This window comes from Rhododendron vialii, chromosome 5a, assembly GCF_030253575.1.
Source record: "Rhododendron vialii isolate Sample 1 chromosome 5a, ASM3025357v1".
In the NCBI taxonomy this organism is placed as follows: Eukaryota; Viridiplantae; Streptophyta; class Magnoliopsida; order Ericales; family Ericaceae; genus Rhododendron; species Rhododendron vialii.
Genome location: NC_080561.1, coordinates 15,062,419 through 15,083,205, shown reverse-complemented (window position 1 = coordinate 15,083,205; position 20,787 = coordinate 15,062,419). Strand labels below are relative to the sequence as shown.

At 40.0% G+C, this 20,787-nt stretch overlaps 2 protein-coding genes across 5 annotated transcripts; one reads left to right on the top strand and one right to left on the bottom strand.

The window, feature by feature from the left end:
- Positions 1-693: 693 nt before the first annotated feature.
- On the bottom strand, positions 694-6,368 carry LOC131325726 (glycine-rich RNA-binding protein RZ1A-like). 4 transcript variants are annotated; one of them, XM_058358136.1, is made up of 4 exons: positions 6,218-6,368; positions 2,795-2,913; positions 1,071-1,558; positions 694-962 (listed from the first exon to the last, which is right to left on the bottom strand). In XM_058358136.1, exons 2-4 carry the CDS (start codon positions 2,903-2,905, stop codon positions 959-961), a joined length of 603 nt encoding a protein of 200 aa, XP_058214119.1. In that variant the 5' UTR covers positions 2,906-2,913; positions 6,218-6,368; the 3' UTR covers positions 694-958. The 4 variants fall into 4 exon arrangements, with proteins under 4 accessions (XP_058214119.1, XP_058214120.1, XP_058214117.1 ...); XM_058358137.1 differs by having other exon boundaries at positions 2,795-2,916; positions 6,218-6,363; XM_058358134.1 differs by having other exon boundaries at positions 2,795-2,962; positions 6,218-6,332.
- Positions 6,369-10,252: 3,884 nt separating this feature from the next.
- LOC131327095 (putative clathrin assembly protein At1g03050) lies at positions 10,253-14,990 on the top strand. The gene is made up of 3 exons (XM_058360093.1): positions 10,253-10,392; positions 11,604-12,294; positions 13,623-14,990. The coding sequence occupies exons 2-3, from the start codon at positions 11,661-11,663 to the stop codon at positions 14,741-14,743; spliced, it is 1,755 nt and encodes a 584-aa protein (XP_058216076.1). The 5' UTR covers positions 10,253-10,392; positions 11,604-11,660; the 3' UTR covers positions 14,744-14,990.
- The last annotated feature ends 5,797 nt before the right edge of the window (positions 14,991-20,787 follow it).

Sequence of the window (20,787 nt, the reverse complement as noted above, 5' to 3'; positions counted from 1 at the left end):
GTTGATTGAACGAAAAACTGTCATCGGAATCTAGCACCACAATCAGGGAACAAGAACCTTCCTTCCGAAGAAGAGTAACAAGGAACAGATAACCATTTTAAACTATGAACATATGCTGATGAACACTTCAAGAGCTTCAAAACAACTTTGTACATGTTTAACAAGAATGGAACTCTTCTATCAGCACCCCTTGTGGTAGGAGTAACTAATGCTGCAATACTCGTATTTGACTGGCTTCTGCCCCACAAACTTTCACAGTTTTACGAGTAAGAATGCATCCAACTAGGAACAAAACCCAATCATGTATCCAAAAAGACCATATATAGCCAAACAGCCTGCCAAAAGTTTAGTTGCATTAATTACCAGAACTGAAAATCAAGAACTGAAATAAGGAAGTTAAAAATTACCCGTTAATTCCCATTTATGTTTAAGGAGCACTCTATCGAAGAACAGGAAAGGGGGGATTATGCGTCTAAGTCTACCCCAGTCCAAAATAAGAACACCCGACCATAGACAGAGGAACATTTTGCATGAATACCAAACAAACGAAGTCCTCAACACCAGCATCCTAGAGCAGTTTTTTAAAACGCCACAATCTCTTCAGGTATGCAACTTCCAGCCCAAGAACATCATTATGCACCCAGCAGGAACATGAAATTCATTATGCAAAGCAGTTGAAAATAAGTAGACACCTGACCGACCAATCAAGAAAGTAGATATCCAGCAGCAATAATGGCAATCACAACACAAAACCAGATTCGAACATGTCAACCAATCATAAGATCCATCAGACCAAGTCGAACATTTTAGGTACATAGAAGGTTTTGGGGTGCCAAGATCCACACTTTGGAAAGATAGATTCAACTACATTGTTCCACTTGCCCAACATTGAGAAAATGTATCATTTGAAAAGGAGCTTCCCACCGCTTCACATCCAGTAGCACTGCCACCAATTTCTTCAGCTGCGAGAAAAAAAGAACAATAATCCATCTGTGTCATGGTAATCTGAAGAATTCGCAAAGCTCAATCTTGCATACCACATTTTTAAGCAGTTTTTTTTGTTCTTTTACCTGGATCGGAAACCTCCGGAACCCCTGCGGTCATAGGGTCCAGAACGGTCACGATTATAACGATCGCCTCCACCATAGCCACCGGAATCCCTGTTACGTCCCCCAGATCGGTCTCCATTTCTATCAGGACCATAACGACCTCCGCCACCACCGCCATACCTATCATCCCTGCCACCATACCTATCACCCCCTCTGCCCCCTTCACCAGGACATTCCCTGGCAAAATGTCCTGGCTTTCCACATTTAAAGCATTCACCGCCACCACCGAATCCCCGACTACCACCATCACGGTCACGACCACGGTCGCGGTCACGGGGGCGATCACTGTCACGGTCCCTACCAGAAGGCTGAGCTTTCTCAACAGTAATACTACGCCCATCTAAATCCATTCCATTCATTGCTTCAATTGCTTCTTCCATTGCTGTCTTCTCGTCGAAAGTGACAAAACCAAATCCACGAGAACGTCCCGAGAACTTGTCAACAGCAACCTATGCCCAAAAGAATGTTATCCAGACAATAAAATCACTAATGACTTGGCAAATATTACCAATAAATTAACTTAACTAAGAGCATCCACAATGGTAATAATCAAAACCAATAACCAAAATGTGCCACGTCAACATTTGATTATCCATTTAGTCCATAATCAAACTTAACAACCTCTACCTCCACATTGGTTATTTTTGCATCCCTAACCAAAAAACCCCCACAATATGCAATGCACATTTGTCCAATCGCAAACGAGTTTCAATCACGCACCCAACCACACCAAATTATTCATCTTGATGAGACGATTCCAATGTGGTGTTTTTGAGTTATTGAGTTTGGTTATTGGTAAAAGTTGTCGAGTTTGGTTATGGAATGGGTGTAATTTGGTTATTTGCTAAAAGACTTGTAACTTTGCTTATTACAATGTGGGGTGTTTTTTGAGCATTGTTGTTAAATTTGCTTATTACAATGGGATGCTCTAACAGCTTGAACAATCACACCTTCCACTGAAAATCATCTCATAGTCTATGAAACATGCATAAAAATCTGGCATACAAACAAAAACACAGGAAAAAAGGAAAAATAGGGGGTACTATTTAAGGCCAAAAGCTTCTACCTATAAAAACAAATATTTAACAATGGTACAGAAAGGGACTTCTTCTTTTAGAGTCCGGTTAAAATATCAAGAGCATAACACCTATATACTGTAGATATGCATCTATAAGTCCTAGGTACGTATCCATAAGCCCGTTGCCCGTATGTGGCTAAGTGTCAGATTAACCAAACTGCCAAGCCCAGAGACATATTCAAAAGAAGAAGAAAAGAAAAAGACATATGGACATTGCTAAATACCCATATTTATTACTTCTTTTTCTTCTTTTCCCTTGGAAAACATGGTGCCTTTATGACACAAATAGAAATAGCTGTATGTATAATGAACTAGAAACTATATCTATGTATAAGATTAAAACACAAGAATCTTCCTTAAACCTATAAATCTACAGATATTATTCATGTGCTTACAATACTTATATATTTTCAACATTAAAGTTCACAAAAGTTATGGAATTTCATCTTGCATCGCAAAAGTATAAGCCGGCAGATTTGTTACTCTCCCTAGTCAATATAAAAGAGCCCAAAGGGGTAGTGGGCGTGGGCGGGTTGTTCGTACAGCAACAGGCAATAACAGCAATGTAAAGCATGACTTTGATGAACGCAAACTCTGAAGGTACTACCTTTGCCTCTACAAGGTGTCCAAACTTCGCAAAGGCATCTTTTAAACCTCTATCAGATGTTGACCACGCGAGGCCACCAATGAAACAGCGGTACTCCAGTTCATCTGACATGTTTTCAACTGCTGATAAAAGAAAGAAACAACACATGAAGAAGCACAGTGAGAGCAACTTCTACACAGAAAAAGGAAACCCTTGTTGATAACAAAAACACGTACAGAAATTTACTTATGCACAAGCAACCAACCGGTATAGAAGGTTAGAAGAAATAGCAATGAACAATGAAAATGAAAACGAACAAGTTTAGCAGAATCTATCAAAATCAGGAATGCCACAATAGCAGGTGAGTAAGAGCAAGTGCACCAATGATGGGTAAAATAACTACTCAAAATGTAAGATTTATAATTTAGCTCGACAGTTTTTTCCATCATAACTGCAGCAAAGCTCTCTATCTTCTCTGGATTTTCATTAATATATTGCATTATTGCTAATAAATGGCTGAGATGGGTATGAATGTAGAGAGAGAGAGGGGATAAAGTACGTGAGAGACTCAAATATTAATTGTTTAATGTTTACCTGTCCTTGTTTAATGTTTACCTGTCCTACAGTCCATCGCCAAAGGTACCGAGCCTCTGCAGCCAAAGGTATAATACCTTTGAGAGTAGCTAGGCTGCTGTACGTTACTATTTCTGAATTTACTCTCTACTTAACCGAAAAAGGGAAAGTAAAGAGTCTTATGTACATGCTCTAATTGAGCAAGAAGCTCAAAAAAGAGTTGGCATAGAGTGACAATGTACTAGTAATAACATTCACTGTCTACGCCCAAAAAACTCCATCACCAGTGCATTGAATGTGCTGAGGGAAAACCCAAAAAAGGAGATACATTCGTGAGGTACTTAAAGCCCATATAAGAAGTCAATTGTGTTTCTACAATATCTGAAATCAGACCATCATCTTGTTTATCAAGTAAAAGTGAATCCATGTGTTCCTTAACTTGGCTATATTCTGCACGCTAGCAAAGATATTTTTCCAAATGCAACTTCACTCCCATCCCATCCGTTTCCAATGCCAATTTAGCAAGTTATGGTTTATACTAAACACCTCTTAACAAACAACCCACTATATCCTTAAAATGAGCGTTCATTCTGCTGCAACATTCTAGCTGACCTTCAAGCAATCCCAATTGTTAATACAGAAGGAAACTGTCAAAGGAAATGATAAATGTAACCAATCACTTCTACAAAAACATTCACAACTAAAATAAAAATCCACACACAAAAAATAACAATTGAATCAGGATTAGGAATCCGCACAAAAAATCCACAAAAATTCACAACTAATTTAGCAAAATCTGCCACAATTAGGAATGCCACAAAAAAATAAAAAATAAATCAGTGAGGAATCTCAAAAATGAGTTGTGGCAACATAGTTGAAACATCCACTACACCAATGTATATAACATCTAACTACTGAATGTGCTGATGCTTTGGGTGAAAACCCAAAAGGAGAGGAGATACATTCATGAAGTATTTAATGTCCAAATAACTAGTCAACTGTGTTTCAGGTCTTTTGACAGCATCTCAAATCTGCCCAGAAAATAGTTGAATCTATGTGTTCTATAACTTGGTATATCATACACCTTTGGGAATAATCTTTCTGGATTCCAATTCCATTAGGATATATGACCCTGTCCCTTCTCCAATTTCATCTTAGATGAAGTCGTGGTTGTTTCTCAAAAGACAAAAGACACTATATATATCCCTGACTTGATTCTACCGAGACGTTCCAGCTGCCCTCCTCGGAATCCAAATTGTTAATGGGTGTGTCCGGATGCCTAAGTAGTGATACAGGAGGGAATTGTCACAAAGGGAATAGGTCCCAGGGTCCAAAGCAATGCTTAAGGTAATAATTAATTTCTCAACCAGCATAACAACAACATTCTCGCACTTATTCCAACACTTCCATCAAACCCCACGACATGGTTCCAAATAGTGCACAAATAAAGTCAATCTGATAATACTCGAAAATTAGTAAATCCAGCTGATATCATGACGATAGGTTAGTCACATCATCTTCTCCAAAAGGCCCTTCTCGAACAGGGGCTATATAGATTATAGCAACCTTAAGGAACCATTCAATCTGTCAACCAGCATAATATCAGTAGTGTCACACTTCTTCCAACACTTCCACCAACTACTAAGACCAGTGTTTTGAAAAGCCCAAGGCGCATCGAAGCGCCAAGGACCCTTGGAGCCTAAGCGACGAAGCGCGCGTCTCAGTGAAGTGAAGCGCACATTGGAAAAAGAGAGTAGAATGTACCTTACCTAGTGAGAAAATGACTCAATACCATCAAACATGACATCTACTAGTAAAAGCAAGATACATAATAGGCCAAGTACCATACTAGAAGTCCAAAATGTAGAGCGTCAATAATCATACATGACATTCAAATGTCCATATATGAAACGGTAACAAAAGAACATACTAAGATCCATCAAAAACAAATCTTTGAATGTTTAGCTTTAGAAATTAGAAACAAGATGAAGTAATAGTAGGCTAACAGCGGTCTAATATGGCAAGTCATAGTCTTGTAGAAGAAGCGCCAATGGAAAAAGTATTATAGGATTTAGGGCATATTATATGAGCCATGATTTGGTGCATTGATCTCAATAAAAGCTCTAATCTGGTGTGTTGGATCTTGTTCACCTTAGATTGACTTCAAAAAATGGACGGCAGACAAAGATTTCTTGGAGTTAATGGTTAAGCGCGCTTCACGTGGCTTGGAGAGTCCCCAGGCATGCGCTTTTTGCACCTCACCGGCGCTTTGCCACCCATACCCGCGCCTCACTTCGAAGCGCACGCTTTTTAAATCACTGAGTAAGACGTATTTTGTAAAAATAGCAAGCAAAGGCAATCAAGCTAATGTCCTCCCCGCAAGAGTAGACAATTCAAGTCAGCTACAGCATCATAACAGAAAGTTACTAATACCATATACTCGAATTTCATAGGGATTATATATACCAAACCCCTGAACTCTTATCAAAAGTCAACGACGATCAAATTGCGAGGCTAATTACCACACAAAAAAAAAAAAGCAAAAGAAAACAAAGAAGTTTGGATCCAAAAACAAGACACCTATAAGTCCAATCAAAATCAGCATATCATTCACGACAATCAGATCCAGATTTTGCCAGTGGTGTAAAGTAAACAGAATCAAAAAACGTAAATAAGCGAACAAAGACATCAGATTGACATGGCAAACCTAGATCAAGAAAGGTCAAACAATAGATAATAACCAATTAAAAGCGCAAGCAAAAAAAAAAAAAAAAAAAAGATTGGAATCTTAGTATTAGGGATGAAACACTCGATTACACAGTGATGAATCGATTCAAAAAAAAAAAAACAGGGACATGAGTAGAGAGGTACCAGTAGAGATGTAGTAGCAAATAGATCGGATGAGACGGAGAAAATAACGGTTGGGTAGCTAACCTTGCGTTCCTTCCAAGTAAAAGAACCCTATTCCCACTATATATAGGATCTACGGATACGGTTGTAGTGGTCCAGTGGATAGGCGTGTGAAAAAAGAGTTCAGTTTTAGTCGGTCAGCAAAAAAGAGTTCAGTTTTAGTTGGTCAGCAAAACATTCGGTGAAACTGAAAAATTAAGTACCGAAAAAGTTAATGCTTTGTTTGCTTTACAACTCAAAAAAAGTTTTTAATATTTTTTTTTTAAATTCTCTTAACTTTTAACATTTTTCTTTTTACTTATTATTCCTACTATTTTTTAAAAAACTTATCAAAAACCAATCCAAAAAAGGTATAAGTATTGAAAATTGGATGTTAAATTTTCTTAAGCTGAAAAGCTATTAGATAAATACACTATATTAAACATTAAATGAAAAAAATGTTGAAAAAATAAAATTGAAGTACGGAGTAAAGGGTGACCTTTGTAAGTAATATAACATAAACATTAAATGGATATATAAATATATTCAATTTGGTCTGGTTTGTTTTGAATTAGCTAGATGGTAGGGATTCAGTGTCGTTTGATTTGCCTACAAATCAAACTGGACCAGACCATTTACCTCTAAAATCAAAACCAAATGATTGGATTGGTTTGGTCTGAGTTTAATTTTCAATTTGGTTTAAGCGGGTTTATTTTCACCCCTGGTAGTGGAGTACGCAGAAACGAAATCTTGCTATAATTTGCATTGGCTGAAATTATTACTCCTTACCCCTTACTTTTGGTAGTACATTGAAAACTACTAAAGTGAGTACAATTTTTCTTTTTCTTTTTTGTTTAAAGCGAAAAAATTTCAAGACATCTCCTAAAATAAAGGAGTGGACAAACAATACAGACAGATGGAGTATTTTCCAATCCTTTATTTCTGAATTTTTGTTAACTTTTACTTCATCTAAATTATGATTACAAAAAAAAAATACTTTTGTACAAGATAAAAAATAAATTAAAACAGAGGGATTTATAATTTTTTTAATTTCAAAATTCAATTAATAATTTTTACTTTTTAAATCTCTTGTCGAAACCATCAAATGATAACGCTAGCTAGTACTAAACCCATTTGATTGAATTTTGAATCACTTTCAATCCATTAACATGTAAGAATTATAAATGATAAGGCTAGCTAGTGCTAAACCCATTTGATGTATGGTTTATAGTTCTTGGAGTCGAGATGAGGTAAACTTCAAAAACATAGGAAAAAAAGTTGGCCAGAGATAAAGTCTAGATGGTACTTGTCATGATTTTGTGATTAAACTTATAAACTGTTTAATATGAGTAATTAAGTGCATGCCCAAATTTATTTGTCGTTTGGAAAATGCTGACTCCTTCATCGTATTTTACAAAATCGATCATACAAAAATTGGATTTATATAGGTACAGTTAAAAAAATATATACCTAAAAGTTGTTTGTATTTAATTGCTTGTTGCCAGGTGGGATGATATTTGGATTTGTCACTTTGAACACTGGTTGCCACGTGCTTGATTTCTCTCTGTTGGTAGACACATGCCAAGTCCTTGATTTCTCTCTGTCGCTAGACGTATGCCGTGTCCTTAATTTAATTGCATACAAAGACGTAGGACTGAATAAAAAAAATCTACATTTACCAAAGAATTATTTTTATTCGTACATTAAAGTTATTTTTTCGGCAGATTTGTGTAAGCTAGAAACACTCAGGGTTGATTTTCAGAATGATATTCGGTCCATTAGGTGGAATGATATTTGGAGTTGTTGATTCGATCGCTGGTTGAGCACTGACATATGCTTGATTTCTATCCGTCACTAGAGGCATGTAGATTCCTTCATCTAGATGCAGACAAATAAATTAACTTAAAAAAAATTAATCTTACAAAGGGTTGATTTTTTTTTTTTTTGGCTTAGGAAAAACTCATACTGAAATGTTGTCGAATCAAAGTACAATAAGCACATCAAAGAGGCTTATACCCCGAAGTCGGGAAGATTATTTAGCCTTCCTCTACACAATTTTCTTGTACTGTGTCTTGTACTGTGAAAATTAAAAAAGAGAGAACTAGAATGAATTAACAAACAAAAGTATCTATACTATTTAGGAAAAACAAACAAACAAACAAACAAAAGTAAAAAAAAACAAAGTGATACAGGGCTAACCTACCGGGGAGAGAGAGCACGGCAAAGAGAAGAATTAGAAAATAGCAACATAGTAATTGTTTAGCTAAAAGGAGTATAATAGGAAAAAAGAAAAAAGATGTTTGATTGGCTTCCATTTGAAACTGAAGCAATTTCAAAAATAGTCCGTAAGTATGGAAGAGGTCAGAAGAATGTAATAGGAAACAAGAAAAAGATGTTTGATTGGTTTCCAAATGGGAACAATTATGGAAGATTATTAGGCAGTACACAATCATTCCCAATTATGGAAGATTATTAGGCAGTATACAACGAAAATGATACAAGTACCGATCAGGGGGAGAGAAAACGCACCGCCGGCGGGTCGTCTCTGGCCACCGGACGGCCGATCCGAGCCATCCAAAAATTCTATAAAAAAAAACCGATGGGGCTCTCGTGGTAATCAATGGCATCCGAGATGAGTAGGGTGCTTGATCTGAGTACCATTTTTTCGTGTATAAACACTGACGATAGGTACGTTACATTGTTCTACTATATGGTACATTACATTTCATGTGGAGTTCATTCCGGATCCTACAAAAATTCAGAAAAATATTCATAAATTTTAAAATATTGTTTTATAAGGCCTTATAAAAAATCAGCTCCAACGAATATCGGTAAATATTATTTCTTGATCCGTAGGGGTGAAACTGCTCAAGAAATAATATTTACTGATATTCGTTGGAGTCGATTTTTTACAGGACCCCATAAAATAATATTTTAAAATTTATGGTATTTTTCTAAATTTTTGTGGGCCCCGAAGTGGACCTTATATAAAATGCAGTGTAACTATGTAGTGAAACAATATAGTGTATGTAGCACTACTCGTATGCAATAGGGGCTTACGTAAGTCATGGGTGGTCTACGTAAATCATGGCTTGGTTTCCAAATGGGAACAATAATTTTTTTTTTGAATATTGTCTCTACGTAAATCATGGGCAGCCTATGTAAATTAAGGGATAAACATCAGTTGTCTAACATTTCCAAATGCAACTATTAGAGGTTATTTCACCTTTTTCAATATATAAGTGCCACATGTTGCAACCACAGGTCTCCCTACTAATGTCATTGCATGTGTCGCAACCACTGACCTCCTCACTAAAGATGACTTTGCTTTAATATATAGTATAGATACAGATCGAACATCTCCCTCCTAGTCCCTACGGAGTGATTAGATTATTCAGTGCTTCAAAGACATTGTCAAGTAGTGCCCCAACTCTCTCTCCACTATACATTTGTGACGGGAAACAATCATATGTGTAATGTAAAGATGATCTTTGGAGCATCATATGGTAATGTTCATCAATGCAACCCATGGATAACATCAAGAGGAAATTCATTTTACATCAACCAGCTCCGGGAGGAAAAAAAACAAACACACACACACACAATTTGGATCATTGAAAACTGAAACCAGCTTCATAACCTTTGTTGGTGAACACATGCCATTTGGCTCATTGACTTCCACTCAAAAATCAATTTCATGAAGCTAAAATTGTGGGGAATGTAAGGTTGTTGAGGAAAGACTAGAATGTCCAGTCACGGAAAACATAGGAACAGACAAAAAAAAAGAAGAAGAGAGAGAGAGACAGATAGAAAGAGCAAAATGAGAAATAGAGGAGAGAGAGGGAAGGGGAAAGAGAGGAGAGGGCCATTGACAAATTCATTTCTCCCCATCTTTTTTTCTTCTTTCCCTTACCTTTCAGAAATCTAATAAGGGTGAAATAACAAATCCATGGAACGTACAGTTGAAATTTGGGACTTCTTCTTAGGTTGAAGAAAACATATATACTCAAACTACATCTACGCCCTTGAACCCGAAACGATCGAAAGGATTCCATCCAAGTCCTCTGTGTCGATTGCCAGAAAAAGGAGTCCTGTGTTCAATAAAACCTGCACAAAAGAAATTGTGTCATCATCTTCAAAATTGGTTCACACCGAAGGTATTTTTCGAAGCCTTCATACATTTCAAACGTACATGAACTTGTTTATCTGCCCATGCTTATATATTTGTGCAACGAGTTTAACAGTTTCCTGTGATTCCTTCAATCAAATTCCCATTACGTGCTCGGCTCGGTTTGGTTAGTGTTTTCTAAACAGATTCAACAACATTTTTCTGTTTGACAGATTTCAAAACTTGTTTCTAACGTTCTTCCTTTTTTAAAAACCAAGATAGAGAAAAAAAGAGAGAACACGTTTTCAAGAAAACAATGCACAATGTTTTCAATTTCTCAAAACCATGTTCGCTCAAAGGTCAATGCAATATCAAACCAATATGCGTCTATGATTTGGAAAACAGAAATGATTCGTGCACAGACTGCTGTGCACAGCAGCCTTTTCCTCCCGCCCCGGGTCGCACAAAGATGATCGGAGCCGCTCATTTTATTTAAAATATATCGTTTAAGGTCTCTGTAAAAAATGAGCTTCGTTCGATATCGTTAGAGGCGTTAACAAAACACCCAAAATCACTTCAGAATTTAGACTAATTTCTGAAGTGATTTTGGGTGTTTTGTTAACGCCTCTAACGATATCGAACGAAGCTCATTTTTTACAGAGACCTTAAACGACATATTTTGAACAACATGAGCGGCTCCGATCATCTTTGTACGCCCGGGGCGGGAGGAAAAGGCTGCTGTGCACAGCAGTCTGTGCACGTAGCACAGCTCCGCAAACAGCTAAGTAAAAAGGGAAAGTGTTACAATACACACCCCTTATTTGAGTGTGTACATTGAAACACACCAAAATATTATGACTCCTAAAATGTTATGAATCTATTGCTAAAAAGTTACGAATCATATTGATGAAAAATTACGAATTTTTAGTATAAAAGTTACAATACGAAATAAAATGTTATGAATGATCGGTCCTTCAAGTAATTTTATATGAAGTGGCACAATATGAATCATACAATAGGTTCATATGGTACACGCCTTAAAGGGATGTATATTGAAGACTTTCTCCATAAAAAGAATTCATAAGGTTATTCTTTCTTTTTTTGAACTCGTTCATAAAGTTATTTTGAAGCAGGACAAATCGACAATGTTATTTCTTTTGACGCGCGCGCGCACCCAAGTACAAACAAATTGTACATGCCAGGATAAACTTACAAGTTAACACTTTTGGTTCTTAAATAGTTTTACCTTTATCATTTCAGGTTGACACTTATACCAATAAAAAACAGCAACTCTTAACCCTCGTCTATCATTAATCCATGGCTCCAAGCAAGTTCAGAAAAGCCATTGGGGCAGTAAAGGACCAGACCAGCATAGGCCTAGCCAAAGTCGGCAGCAGCGCCTCCCTCTCCGACCTAGACGTGGCCATTGTGAAGGCGACGAGGCACGAAGAAATGCCAGCCGAGGAGAGGCACATCCGGGAAATCATGAGCCTAACAAGTTACTCGAGGGCCCATGTCGGTGCGTGCGTGGCTGCCATCTCCAAGCGCCTCAGCAAGACAGAGAATTGGGTAGTGGCGCTAAAGGCGCTCATGCTAATCCAACGTCTGCTCGCGGACGGCGAACCGTCCTACGAGCAGGAGATCTTCTTCACAACGAGGCGCGGGACCCGGCTCCTCAACATGACAGACTTCCGAGACACCTCCCGTTCTGACTCTTGGGACTACTCGGCATTTGTGCGGACGTACGCGTTGTACCTTGACGAGCAGCTCGAGTTCAGAATGCAAGGGAGGAGGGGGAAGCGGGGCGTGCTTGAGTATGATGAAGACGAAGAGGAGGCGGGGCCCCCCATGAGAACCACGCCGGTGAGGGATATGAGGAACGACCGTGTGTTTTCAAGAATTCAACATTTAATGCAAATCCTGGAGCGGTTTTTAGCATGCCATCCCAGAGGTCGGTTTCACACATTTAATTTATTACTACAAGGGAAAGATAGGAATCTAAGAAGCATGATCAGTATGGACACAGACACCAGACATGCCATGAGGAAATTCTTAAAATGGGGCATGCAGCGAGCTAGGGACATTGCAAAAACAAAACATGGAGTTTATATATATTTTTGGATATGTTAAAAAAAAATTGCACTGAAATATTGTACCAAAAGCAAGCAAAAGTGAGAATGATAATCTAAAATTCTTACTTTATACAGTACTTTCTAAATAACATAACATACATAAGGTTTTTATCCTATTTAACATTTTTACTTGCAGTTCTTACTTATCTATACTATATATTACCTCCGTCCCAAAAAAAATTCATAAATTAAAAGAACTCATTGATATCTAGTGAATTGTTAATTTTTTTTTAAATTTTTCTTGCAAAAACTGAATTATTTTTACATACTTGTTTTGCGAACCGGAAACATTATGGGACGGAGTACTAAGCAAATGTAATTTCCAAAAACAAAATTGAGCTCTTTCCTTAATTTTCTCTCCTATGTGGCATTTCTTAATAAATTCATTTTCTTCTCTTTTTTTTTTCCCTATACTTTTCAAAATACCACAAGTTATAAAAAAAGAAGAAGAAGCTTCTAATAAAACTCCCTTCAATGCTCAAACATTTTCTCTTAAAAGTTTCACATTTAATGTTAAATAATAAATAATGAGGGGTAAATAACATAACAAGCTAGACTTTACCCGTACCTATAAATAACATTGTTACATTAAACATAATATAATTTTCTACTTGCTCCCGTGCATGGCACGGGTAGGACACTTGTGAGTATAATAGGTTTGTAACAAGTAGTTCTTGACAGAGCTCAATGGAGGAAAATGATTCATATAGCTGACCCCAAGTGATTGAGACATAAGGCTCGGTTTGGTTTGATTTGGTTTACTTGCCGTTCTTACATCTCACATTTGAAGTATTGCACTTTATAAAGGGAAATGATTTTGCCACGCCATTTTTTGATAATGCCACACTCTACAAGTGTATGTTTGCACCAAAAAATACACTTGCAGGGTGTGGCATTAACAAAAAAGGGTGTGGCAAAATCACTATCCTTTATAAATCCCGAAAATAGACTTTTTAAATTACGAACTAAACCATGTCGTGTCCCCATCTGTGTGTAACTTAATTGAACACACTTGCCAGACCGATCGATATGTAGACCATTTAGCTAGGCTTGTTGGTGCTTTCCTTTTTTTTGATCCGGCCTGTTGGTGCTCAAAGGACAGAATTCATGGGAGTCTGAGTTTAATTGTGTTTCGATTTTGAAACAGGTTCAGCACAAAATAACAGGGTTGTGCTCATGGCCCTCTACCCAGTGGTGAAAGAAAGTTTCCAGATCTACTATGACATAGCAGAAATACTAAACACTTTCATTGATCGGTTCACGGCCTTAGAAGTCGTTGATTCTGTGAAAGTTCACGAGATCTTCTGTCGTGTTTCTAAGCAGATTGATGAGCTCCTCGACTTCTACGGCTGGTGCAAGCATGTTGGAATTGCACGATCTTCAGAATACCCAAGCGTAGAGAGAATTACACAGAAGAAATTGGATGTGATGGACGAATATATAAAAGAGAAGTCTGTGTCACAGCGCAACAGGAAGGTTCTGGAAGAAAAGAACGAAAATGAGGAAAAAGAGAAGACGGAAATTGTAGAAGAGGACATGAATGAAATCAAGGCTTTACCACCGCTCGAAGGATTTCCCATGGAGCCAGAGAGAGAAGTTAAGGAGGAAGAGGTGAAGAAGGAAGAGAAGAAAGAGAACGGGAAAGACGGCCCCCCAAAAGAAGCAAATTTGTTGGATTTTGGAGAAGATGCGGGGACAAGCGAAGAGTATGGAGATAAATTGGCTTTAGCCTTGTTTGATGGTGGTCCACCAGCAACCAGCAGTGGTGGTACGACAAATCAAGCATGGGAAGCCTTCAAAGATGTAGAAAGTTGGGAAACAACACTCGTTCAATCCGCAAGCCATTTATCAAACCAGAAGGCATCGCTTCCGGGTGGGTTCGATATGATGTTGCTAGATGGCATGTATCAACAAGGAGCAACAACACAAGCAATAGCTTCCTCGGGCTACGCAACCTCTGGAAGTGCAAGCAGCATGGCATTTGGATCAGCCGGAAGACCAGCGATGCTGGCCTTGCCTGCACCTCCGATGGCCAATGGAAGTGCCACCGCTTCGACTAGCGCTGACCCATTTGCTGCCTCGCTCCCAGTGCCACCACCATCTTACGTTCAGATGGCGGAGATGGAGAAGAAGCAGCGGTTGGTGGTGGAGGAGCAGCTAATGTGGCAGCAATATGCAAGGGATGGGATGCAAGGGCAGCTTGGATTAACAAAGATGCAACCAAACCCGTATCCCTATAGCACGGGAGGTTTTACACGCACCTATTGAGGCTTCGCTAAAGAGGTACCATTCAACGATACTCTTTTTTGATGAAATCGAGGCCAGGTGTCTTAGTCGATTTGAAGACAGGGATGAGACGGTTAAAACCAAAAAGACATGTATAAACAGTAATATATATCGAAAAGTCTAAAAGGGTTTGTCTCTTTCCTTCGAGTGTCTTGATTGTGCAGTACAGCAGATCAACAGTACTCACATATTAACCCCTCCTCCGGTTTTGGTAATGGAATTGTACAAGTTCATCCTTTAACAGAGACTTTGTAGTCAATAGTTCTACGCATACTCTTGAAAAGTACTATTCTTCTCTCTTACAGTTTTCCAATTATTGTTCTCTTTGCTTTTCTTTTTCATTGCTCTTTCAAACATCAAAGCCAAAGCACAACCATGTTGAGCTGCCAAGTGTTTAGCCGAAAGAGAGGAAAAAAAAAAAACCTTAAAGTTTTATCTAAATGGATAAAAGGATAAAGAAAGCAAAACAGTGAAAGAAAAATGAAGTTAAGATCGATCCGAAAGAACAAGAATAAATCAGGATATTATGTATGCTGACCTAGTTGAACAGAACTCTCTGGATTCTGATTTGGTGCACTATACATATATAAGCTAACAGCTCGAAGATATGAGCCAAGTATTGTGATAACAGTAGTTGTCTTCAGATTTATAGCACGGGCATACTAGTCTACTCCACTTGATCTCACAGTTAAATCATCCTCAATACATACTTCTGTTTGAACATAACAGCAACAAATCACCAAAAAGCTCAAATGAAAACCATGATATTACGATGTGCATTGTAAAGTACAGCTTAAGCTTTTACATCAATTGGTGCTCGGTGGTCAATAACTTATCCTAGTACCATTGTCCTATATATCTTAACGAATGGAGGAGATTAACTATGAGTCTATGATTTCCACTTGGACAAAAACTTCAGCAGCGAGAATAGTATTACATATCCTAACAACTGACGGAGATTATAGCTTAATTCTATAAAGCATTACAACAGCATGCATCCTCAAAAACAAATCAATAAAGAGCGATAGAGGTAGAGATTTTGCTGTCAAATGGACTATCATTTGACAGGAAAGATTTACCTACAATGTTTAGGACTAATGATTAGTCTGATCTAATGGTTATGGCATTGCTCAGGAAAGAGCTCTCTCAAGAGCCTGAAACACATTGCTCCATATTTGGCAACACGATTTTAGGCCATTTCATTATGGAAGACACCTAAAATCATTCCTACTTCCTGAGCTCTCTCAAGAGCTTGAAACACATTGCTCCACGTCTGGCAACATGAATTTTGGCCCTTTCATTATGGAAGACATGAGGTATTGGCCAAGTGGTCCTTGTCTATCGCTACTGCATTTGGCCGGATTTACTAGAGATGGACAATTAATCTACAAATGGGGCCCGTTATTTGACCGAATATAAGCATAAAAATTGACCATATAACAGGGCCACTACATTACCACTGGGTTAAAATTGTTACTTGCGTCTTAGATATCCATCAAATATAATCACGCCATCCAATACTGTGCGGTATGACATTTATTCCCCACATTATTTGCCCAATAGGATGATATATTCTCTTCACTATTAGTCTCGTCAAACAAATGACCGATAACGTACAAAATTGAAGTTTAGAAAACAAAATGTTACAGAAAAGCCTACCTTTTATCTTTGCAAGATATATATAGTTTTAGATAATCCAGATAACCTTGAATATGCCATGTGTGGGGGGCATGATTTCTTCGTGATCCTTCTTGTGTAGCTGTTTGCGTGTGAGATAACGCCGGTCTTGATGTACCTGCAGAACCGGAGGGGGATGTTCCTCCGGGGCGAAGCTCCGACGAACTTGTCAGTAAGTGGAGAAGAGAAGAAGTTTAGGTGAAAAAATATCTAGTAGAGGGAAGAAAATGCAGAGTTTTTTTTTGAGAGCCCCCTTTCTTAGTGGTGTTGCTCTTCTACTTATAGGCGATGGGGTGGAGTGCTGAGCAAGTTGATCTTACTTTCCACGCGTCGCGTTCTGCTCGGATGGCGTCCTGCAGCAGGGTCATTTAATGAACACCACTTCTCAAGCCTTACAGAGCCACATGGGTCGATGTCAGAAAAGTCACATCATTCAGAGATGTCACTTCGAATATCAGAAAGGACAGCTTACTTATCACAAGATATTTCTGGAAGGTCCTATAATCATTTGTACTCGGTGGAGCCCACTTATGACACACGAAGAATCTCCGAACATATGATGGTTTTGCCGAAGAACAACATAGCCGAACAAGAGTACTCCCCGAGCGAACTCAAATATACTTACGTTCGGATAAGGCACACAACGTTCGGGAAAAATCCACGGGGATCCGTCTGTTCTTCGGATGACTGACGATGGAACCGGCCGAAGCCCGCCGCCATCTACAGATGAACTGAGACAGCTGGACGATGGGATAGCGTGAACCTTTATCCCCCTTTCTGAACCTTATGAACCTTCGGATATTTCGGCCCCCTACAATAGCCCCTCAACTCTTGCTTTTCTTGCTCGGATGAAAAGGAGGAGTTGAATAGAAGTTGGCCGAACAAAAGTAGCTCCGAAGAACGAATGACCAGACAAATCGTTGAAGTTGAACGGACAAAAATGTTTGTGGATATGTGCTTGCAGCTTTCATTAAATGCTTCTGTAACCGTCGATTTCAAACGATGCCAGGTGTCACGATTTCATTGGGTGGAGGTACGACACGATTCATACCTGCCACGTGTCATTCATCGAACGACACATCAATCTCCCGCTCGAATCCAACGGCCAGGGTTCAAGATTGCTTCGAATTCTGTACTCAGTATAAAAGGGCAAGGGAAGGAGAGAGAAAATCACTTTCTCTCCCAATCTCAATCGTTTTCCTTGTTCAAGCGCCACTTTAGACCAAAAATTGCCAGAAATCTGTAGATTCGAAGGTTTTGATCACATATTTCTCTTGATTTTCAGGTATTTTTTCAAGTTCTTTCATCTGTTGACGCATTTTGATTATTTTCGAGTGCTTTTGCCCCCTCTAAGTTGGTTTTTTCCTTTTCGTTTGGGCTGAAACCGTCGCCTGATGACCCAGGTGTTCATGTGTTCTTCCGAACATGTGAACATCTTCAAATCGTGTTCTTCCGAACACGAGGGTACCTTTAAGTATGAGTTTCTTCAGAGGGACAATCTTTAAGAAGCTTAACAAGCCATGTTAAGCTTCTTAACCTCTGTTTCCCCACTGGAAACGCGTAGGGTTCCCCATCGTTTTCCTGAGCGGTAGGAATCCCTCTTTCGGAATTTCTTCCGAAGGGTTATCGTTCGGGTAGTAACTGAGCAGACTAGGGATCTACCCGAATAACATAGAACACCAAACATAGGCACTTAGATTCCTAGCCATGCAAATCGCTAACGGTCTCATCCCCTGCACTGATTTGTTTCTAGGTATGGAATCTTCAAAGTCAACCTCTTCGGGCGAATCTTATCGGTCGGTGGATACCGGAGCTTTGGATTTTGGTAGATCTGATCCAGAGTTAGCCGAAGCTATAAGAGATTTCGCCCGGAACTACCGAACGGGGTCAAGTGGCAGGATCCCCAAGGGTGTAGAAGGAATCGACTACCCCGCCATGGTGGCTCCTCTCCGAACAGTGGGGCCAGACCCTAATATTATAGATATAGATGAGTCATCGTCCGAAAGGGAGCTTCCTCATGACAAAGCAGAAGAGGGAGAGGACGCCGAGGGGGCTGACGAGGCCGAGTCGGAAAAAGAAACCCCAGTCGCTTCGTCAAGCCGTACGAACGAGGGAGCGGGCATCGTAGGGGAATCTTCGTCGCAACCTCCGAAGGCGAAAAGAAAAATTGTTCCCCTGGACCCCGACGTAATTCCCGACCGAACGGGGAGGGATCCCTGCCCCTACTTGGAGTGCTTCCAAGACAAGAAGAGCTTGAGCCGCTTCCGAGCCGTATACGACGTCCCCGACGATGTCGTTATCACGCCGGTTCAAGGCAACCGAATAAGATATAGTGACGAACACGTCACCGTTCCTTTGATGGCAATCACAGAAGGGGGCCTTCGGTTCCCGATGCACAGAGTTTTGAGAGAGATCCTTCACCGTTTCAATCTCACTCCGTGCCAGTTGAGCGTCAACTCCTACCGCATTATTCACTCGGTAATCATATCCTTGCTGAGGTAAAGATGTTCCGATTCGAAGCCTTCCATTTTTTCAAAAATTACATGATGTCGAGAAACGTTCGGTACTCTCGGTACTACCTCTGCTCCTGGAGGAAGATGCAAAAGATCATTCCCGAGGGCATGTATGATTCGGAAAAATGGGCCTCCAACTACGTCGAGGTTCGGGGAAATTTCCAATTCCCCGAACAAGAGTACGGCCAATTCAAAATCGCCACACGAAGGGGAACTCCGAGTAAGAATAGTTGTCTATTTTAATGCTATTCCTTCTGTTGTTCTGATTATACTTATCGAAAATTTAATTTACGATTTTGTGTGCTTTTCTTCGGCAGATACCACCAAGCTCAACAAGGTATTGTTAAGGGCGGCGAAAGGTTGTGGTCTTGCCGATTCCCTACTCACCATCCCAGCAGAGGAGAGAGACGCCCCAACTATCCTCAAGTACAAAGCTACCTACGGAGGTCGGATCCGAAGAAAGGTGACCGAAGAGCCTGAGCAGTCTTTTGACGTTGGATCCGAGGATACCCCAGAAGAGCTTCGGCCGAGCGTCGACAAACCTCTCCGAGGGACGATCCGATTACCTACCGAGGAAGAACCCTTCGGCGACCAAGAAGACATGCCTTCAAGGAACATCAAGGAAGTTCTCCAGAAAAAGCTAGAGGAAAAAGAAAAGGAGAAGGCCCAGCTTCGGAAGGCTGGGGCCCCGGGCGCTTCGGGCTCGGCTCCAAGTAAAAAAACCCCACCTGCCCCTCCCTCCAAAAAACGACCACTGAGCGACCCTCATTCTCCGAAGGAACCTCTTGCCAGCAAAAAGACAAAGGCGGCTCCGAAGGGGAAGAGCCAGGAGGTTGAGCTTCCGAAGGGAGCACAAACAGAGGGAGAGAGGGAGCTGGCTTCGGATCTTGACACCCCATGGGTGCCGAACTTTGTTACCCCCAGCAAAAAACAAGTACTAAAATTTGACAGCCTCAGGGAGGATCCCTCCCTGGCCTTTACCCTCCATTCGGGGCTGGCTTTGCCGAGGGACATACAGAGTCCCCCGTCTCTGAAAGCAGCCCTGAGCGAGTACTATTATCATGCTGGAAGAGTAAGTGAATTTGCACTTATAATGATTCTGTTGATTCGCTTTATTTCGTCGAAATAACTTTCATTTTGTTTTGTTTGCAGGCCACCCAGTCCATAATGAGTGCCCAACTTTATCTCTCCGAACATGACAAGAAGTCAAAGCTGCTGAAGCAATCGGTTGAGTACAACAAGGGCGTTGGCGAGGAGTACAAGAAGGGCCTGGAGCAATCCGAGCTCGCGAGACAAGGCCTGGAAGTTCAGGTTATAAATCTGAACGACCTAATCAAGGGGCTGCATGAGTCGGTCGAGCAAACGAGGGCCGAAGGAAAAGATGAGGGGCTGGCTGAGGGGAGAGCCCTTGGGCGAGAAGAAATGAAAAAAGAGATGGAAAAGGAGATGCAGGGGCAGTATGAGAAAGGGTATGCCCAGGCTAAAGAGGATGTGGCCGATCAAATTATTGAAGTCCAAGCTGAGATCAAAGAAGGCCAACACAAAGAGAGCTTTATGCTCGGATACAACAGTGGCTTGGACGATGCAGGGGTCGAGCCAGACGACGAAAGGAGGTCCTTGGTAGAGGTCCCGTGTAACGCCCCGAATTTTGGGTACGTTAAATAAAACATTTTATTGAAATAAAAATTGAGTCCGGCTCTTTTATTACAACAAAAACATAAAAGGAGTACTTTTATTACAAACGGAAGGAAACTAAGGCTCCTAACTACAGCTCCACTTGTTCTTCCATCACAGCTAGCTCCTCGGCTCCGAAGGCTTCCAAGGTGTAAAGTTCAC

Excerpts from the sequence above, each read along its gene's own strand:
- LOC131325726 (XM_058358134.1), bottom strand. The coding sequence starts at position 2,941 with ATGTGTTGTTTCTTTCTTTTATCAGCAGTTGAAAACATGTCAGATGAA. Across the intron at positions 1,559-2,794 it reads GACACCTTGTAGAGGCAAAG|GTTGCTGTTGACAAGTTCTC; the intron begins GTAGTACCTTCA and ends TTTTGGGCATAG.
- LOC131327095 (XM_058360093.1), top strand. The coding sequence starts at position 11,661 with ATGGCTCCAAGCAAGTTCAGAAAAGCCATTGGGGCAGTAAAGGACCAG. Across the intron at positions 12,295-13,622 it reads TTTAGCATGCCATCCCAGAG|GTTCAGCACAAAATAACAGG; the intron begins GTCGGTTTCACA and ends ATTTTGAAACAG.